At 36.0% G+C, this 6,600-nt stretch overlaps 1 protein-coding gene across 1 annotated transcript; it reads right to left on the reverse strand.

Moving 5' to 3' along the window:
• Positions 1-3,969: 3,969 nt before the first annotated feature.
• On the reverse strand, positions 3,970-6,381 carry LOC110805392 (uncharacterized). Its single transcript, XM_056834138.1, has 3 exons — positions 5,330-6,381; positions 4,444-4,990; positions 3,970-4,299 (listed from the first exon to the last, which is right to left on the reverse strand). Exons 1-3 carry the CDS (start codon positions 6,379-6,381, stop codon positions 3,970-3,972), a joined length of 1,929 nt encoding a protein of 642 aa, XP_056690116.1.
• Positions 6,382-6,600: the final 219 nt, after the last annotated feature.

Here is a 6,600-nt window from a genome sequence, read left to right on the forward strand (position 1 = left end):
ATACATACGTTAAAAAACAAAGGACAAATTCATACAATTCGATCAGCCACTTCTTTAGCTGAAGGTATAATGTTCTTATCTTTGTCAGTTCTCATAAGTTTCCACAATTGGCCACGACCTACAGATGTTACAATTTTACCACCTGGTTCTGCTCGAATTTTTTTAATCTAAAAACAAAACAAAACTAAATGTCAGTTCAATTACATGGAATAATTATATAATGTAAATATAATAACTTTAATACATACCACATCTTGTTCAAATCTAGCACAACCTCTTCGTCCTTTCCTTTGAGGATAGCCATTATTACTTGCACGTTCTCGATTAGCCTCACTTTTTTCCTAGTCAAGCAAGCATTAATAATTACAGCAACATCAAATAGTAAGTTTTATTAATAAAAAATCTAAACTAATTATCATATACTTCGTTGGTTCCTTAATTAGTCTCTTATAGGCGCAATATATATTGAATGTGAAGCAATATACTATGGATGTTGTTTTATTAGTTTAACAAACTCCATGGATGCAACTTGGGGAGTGGGGATTTAAAGGAAGCCATGTAATGCATAACAACTGAGGGGGAAGCATAATGAGAGTACTTTGAATTCTTGTTCTACGACAAGATTTGCGTTAAATTTTCATGTTTAGATTATGCCGGCAAATATTATTATAAATAACATTGCTAATTTGCTTTCATGTGAAGGTGAATGGGCTAATTTGCTACTTATCCCTGTGTGAAATCAACTAGAAAGGAAATATATACCTGAAATTCATCAGAAAGACGACTTTTCACAAACTTTTTCCAATGGATGCTATCAATAAAGTCATATTTCTTAGGTGGCTTTTCTCGCAACTTCCCATGTTGATCAAACAACCAATTTCTTGATATATCAGATTTGAAGTTACTCCAACACCGCCCTCCTTTCTTTAGAAACCAGGATTTCTCTCTCTCGCTAACCCTAAATGTTATCTGCATTAAAGTAATAATAGAATTAAATCAAATTATTCACAAGGGTTATCATACATCTCAATTTTCAGTAATAGAGTAAAGAATATTACTGAGAGATCCTCAAAAAGAGCATCCTTCAAACTTTTAGGAACTTTGTGCCAATTGTCGTAGATGATAGGGGCATTCTTGTGGATGCTAGCCCCCCAATAACTCATCAATTTATCACTATCAGTCCCGATTGGTAGCCCATTGGCATTCCACTGAACATCGAATCTCACACCTCTATTTCTAGCTCGAACCAATGCAACCATCCTAGTAGCACCATGACCTTTATCCTCTTTTCCCTTATAAGAAAGGAGGCCATCTCCACTATCAGATTCATCGCCACCTCGTTCTTGATCAATATTTAAAGAAGCCATTAATCTGGAAGAAACCATGAAAATTTGTAAGTTTAACTATTAAAAGAGATTTTCAGTCTCATACTTTGTGATAAAATTACACTGATCTATTACTTGGTTGAATCAGTAGATAAGCTGTTGGTTATATATCATACAGTATCTCAATCTGAATCTGAATATCTGAATCTTAAGTGAACTGTAACTGTAATTTTTAAAAGATTTTTAAAAGAGGTAGGAAATATTCTGATGAGATCTGGTAACTATGCCTGATTTTTAAAAGAGGTAGGAAATATTCTGATGAGATCTGGTAAATAGGAAATGAACACTTTATATGATTATAGTTTTCTGGTTTAGCGTTTTTGTTGGTTGATTGAAAACAAGTTCGATTCAGGTTTATTGAGTTTTAGGATTAGTTAGTCTTCCACGCGTTGGGTATTTAGTCTTCCACTCTCATGTTCTATTCGGGATTAGATATGGTATCATGCATAGTTACTTATATTGATGAGAACTGGTAACTGTGACGGTAATTTTTAAAAGATTTTTAAAATCAGGCATAGTGACTGTAACGGTCAAGGAAGTACATAGCTTGGGTAATTTTCAATTTTCAGTCTCATACTAGCAATTTTCAGTTTGACTAAATAATCACAGGAACAAACTGTGTTTACGGCATATATTTGATGCTGAATCGAAAATTTTATAATAGAAATTTATTGGCTGAATCACTGATCTTTTATTAGTTATCACTCACATTTCATAATTCAAGCATCTGAAATTATAGTTAGGATTTGTATTTGTAAAGAATTAAAAGAGATATGGGAGTTGGAGGAGGTACATTGGAGTTTATTTCAGAAATGATGGGTAGTGGTAGGCGGCATATGCACAATAAGAAGAACAGGAAGCAGCTTCAAACTGTGAGCTCAAAGTCAGAATGGACTGTGATGGATGTGAGCTTAAAGTCAGGAAAGCTTTATCTTCACTCTATGGTAAATTTCTTCTTCCCTATTGCTATTTTTTTGTTACAGTGAGTAACTGTAATTCGTTTCTTAAGGTAATTAGTTCAAACCTGTCTGAAATTAAGCTTGTAAGAAAGTCAACTAATGCCGGTTCACAGTATATCACTTCCTGCGTCGGTATTCATCAAGTATCTATGAAAAGAAGTAACCTAGTTAAGAGATGCTATTTGGAAAAGCTTGTAGCTCCTGCCATCTTTTTATAGTTAGGTGACAGATTCCATAATTCAAGCATCTGAAATTATCAGGTGTTCAGCACATAAATGCTTTTAATGAAATTCAAAGTAACTACGATTTATCAGAGATCTAAATAGAGACTAGAAGTCAAAGCTTTACCATTGCTAAAAACTCAAGGTTTGCTGAAATCAAAGTAGCAAATCAAACAGAAAACAACAAGCAGAAGTAGTGGAACCTACCATAAGTAACAACGGACAAATATTTGCCTTTTCACTGATCACTACTTCAGGAAAGAGAACCAAAATCAAACTCCAACTTCAGAGCAAGCCATTGACAAACTCCCTGTCGTAGAGTGAAATTCAAAGAAAAAGTCAGAACAACCTATAGAAACAAATTAGGAATGAAAGAGGAGCGCAAGGGGTAAAATCAAAATTAATCAGTACATAGACACATGTATAATGTATCATACAGAAATGGAATGTTATACGATGAGACTCGACATCAGATCCTTTCCTAACTAAGATAATAAGTTAATAAAATTTCATAACTAAGACTCAACAAAAGATCCTTTTGGGTTTACCATCCATGTTAATTATTTTGGGTCTTTTTTCTCTTTTTTCCCTCTTTTCCCTTTTTCGTACTTGACTCTGATTCATCAGCAACCCATATCCCCTCTTCATGATCATCTAGATGTAAAACTGATTTTCCACTTCATTATTCCTAACTGTTTGAGATTGTAATGAGAATGAAGGATCTTCCATGTCATCCACATCATGGTCTCCAAATGCAGATCTTTTATTTGACGATAAAACAACATGTCGCCTTTTATCAGCCGGGTCAATCACATAAAAAACCTGCTTTGCTTGGGAAGCAAATACAAATGGCTCATCCTTACAGCCCACTCTCTGAAAATCAACTAAAGTGAACCCTTGCTTGTCGAAATGTACACCATTGTTCTGATCTACCCACCTGCAGCTGAAAATAGGAATCCTAAACGTCCTATAATCTAATTCCCATATGTGTTGAATCACTCCATAATAAGTCATCTTAGCATAGATTGGATTTTTATCTTTCGCACTAGAGATGTGCATAGCTTCTGCCAACACAGCTACCCCACTGTTTTGCATGGTTGTCTCCTTGTCTCTATCCTTTGTGTAAAATGTATAGCCATTTATTTTATAACCAGAATATGACATAACCTCAAAACAAGGACCTCGAGAAATCCATTTCAATCTGTCAGAAATAGATAAGGGTGACTTATCTAATTCATCAGAAATTCGAACTCGCAGCCACTCAATGAAAGAGCGATTGTGTTTCTCCGCTATCCATTGTTTACTCCTGCGTGGATGTAAGCCTGTCAAAAACAACATGTGTTCTTCCACGTACGGATCAACCTCTGTACTATTGTGAAGGACATACAAGTGTGCTTGATGCCACTATTCATGAGATAAAGACACCACTTTTTTTCCAACAATCCCCTTTCCTTGAAACCCTCCAGGATCCCTAGGCTTTGGAAGCCCTATTGCATCGACATTAGAAAGATAGTGAATACAAAACTCAAGAGCTTCTTCAATCAAGGTGCGTTCAACAATGCAACCTTCTGGTCGACTTCCACTGTGGACATAATCCTTCAGTATTTTCATAAATCTCTCAACGGCGTACATGTATCTCAAATAAGCAGGTCCACATAGCTGAACTTCTCTAACCAAATGTACAGTCAAATGTATCATAATGTCAAAAAATGATGGCGGAAAATACATTTCCAACTGACACAAAGTAATAACAAGGTCCTTTTGCAAATCACTCAGCTTTAAAGGATCAATTTCTTTGCTACAAATCTCGCTAAAGAAAATGCAAAGTTTTGTGATAGCATTTCGGACAGGTTCTGGCAGAATGGATCAAATAGCAACCGGAAGAAGATGCTCCATAAGAATGTGGTAATCATGTGACTTTAAGCCAATTAGCTTCAAGTTTTTCATTGATACAAGTGTTTTTATGTTAGGAGAATAACCCTCGGGAACCTTAACTCCATAAAGACACTCACAAAAAGCAATTTTCTCCTTTCTAGATAGAGTATAGCACGCTGGTGGCAGATATGTACGACTATTACGCTTGATTGGTGCCAATTCTGCTCTAATCCCCAAGTCAACCAAGTCTAGTCTAGAAGCCTCCCCATCTTTAGTCTTACTAGGCACATTAAGTAAAGTACTTATAAGACTTTCACAAACGTTTTTCTCAATATGCATGACATCAAGGAAGTGTCTAACATGCAAGGTCCTCCAGTACGAAAGGTCAAAGAATATTGACAACTTTTTGTGCCCGGTACTGGGAACATTTTTCGCGTTTAACTTCCCAAGCTTAACATCCAACTTCTGCATTTTCTCAAGTATTTCATCTCCTGATGGCGGCACTGGAGGAGTACCTTCTTCAATTTCCCCATTAAAAGCTTTTTTCCACCTTCAATAATGATGGTCAATAGGCAAAAATTTGCGAAATCCCGGGTAGACATTCTTATGAGAAAAATTCAAGTAAGGTGAGAATGTATTCTCCTCACAAATAGGGCACGCCTCATATCCTTTAACGCTATATCCCGCCAAATTTCCATATGCTGGAAAATCGTTTATTGTTCCATAAAGCAAGGCTTTTAGATTAAAATTCTCATTGCGATGAGCATAAAAAACTTGTATACCCGAATCCCACATCATCTTTAAATCTTCAATTAATGGTGCCAAATACACATCTATGTCGTTTCCCGGTTGTTTTGGGCCTGAAATTAACATGGTCAGCATCATATACTTTCGTTTCATTATCAAGTCAGGACAAAGGTTATAGATCATCAAAATCACTGGCCATGTACTATGATTGCAACTCTGATTACCAAAAGGATTCATCCCATCAGCGGCAAGGGCGAGACGCAAATTTCTATCTTCACTCCCAAAATCTTCAAAGTCATTGTCAATCTTGATCCATTGTGGAGAATCGGCTGGGTGTCTAAGTAAACCATCTTTCAATCTCTCATCTGCATGCCATGTCAATTTCTTTGCCTCTTCTGCAATGCTAAATAGGCGTCTAAATCTGGGTACTATTGGAAAATACCACATAACCTTGGATGGAACCTTTTTGTTCTTGTACCGTGGAGTATTACACTCTGGACAATTTTCTAATGATGCATATTCCTTTCGATATAAAATGCAATCATTAGGGCATGCATGGATTTTTTCATAACCCATGCCGACGGAGCTTAACATCTTCCTTGCCTCATAATTTCGATCAGGGAGCACATTCTCAGCAGGCAGCATCTCTTTCACCAATTTAAGAAAGCCTGTGAAAATATCATCCGGCACTCCACCACGTGCTTTCAGGTTATAAAGCTTTAGCACAGCAGATAATTTGCTAAATTTAGTACACCCAGGGTACAACGGTGTCTTTGCATCATTACTCAAGGTCTCAAACATTTCAGAACCACCTTCAATGTTCTTCCCTAAGATATGTGTCATTTCTTCTAAACGATCCACATCCAAATCCTCTTCCATTTCATCAGCTTCTGTTTCATCATTTTCTGTGTCACCATACATCTCACCATACATCTCATTACTCACATAAGAAGGAAAATCCTCTAATGTCTCACCGTGTTTTATCCAACACTTGTATGTTTGAATAATTCCGTTCACCACCAAATGGATTCTCACATCCTCAACGTTATGTCGGACCATGTTGTTGCAATTGATACATGGACACAAAATACGACTCGGATCTTCAGCATGATCAATAGCAAATATAATAAATTCCTCCACCCTTTTCTCATATTCATCACTAGTACGCCTAGCAAGCATCCATTTTCGATCCATTGTTGCTATTTTACACCATTAGAAATAAGAAAAATTGACATCTCATTAATAAAAATAAAATACACTTCACAAACTTGCCTTAGTTTATTATAACTGTTGAGTACATTTAATCTTTTAGAATTTTAGCCATGGCAAGCATACACATTCTTTAACACTACTAAAATTAACAAGTTCCCAATATTATGATACACTACACTGACTATTAATTAGTTTTCCATA

Source organism: Spinacia oleracea, chromosome 1 (assembly GCF_020520425.1).
Source record: "Spinacia oleracea cultivar Varoflay chromosome 1, BTI_SOV_V1, whole genome shotgun sequence".
NCBI lineage: Eukaryota > Viridiplantae > Streptophyta > Magnoliopsida > Caryophyllales > Amaranthaceae > Spinacia > Spinacia oleracea.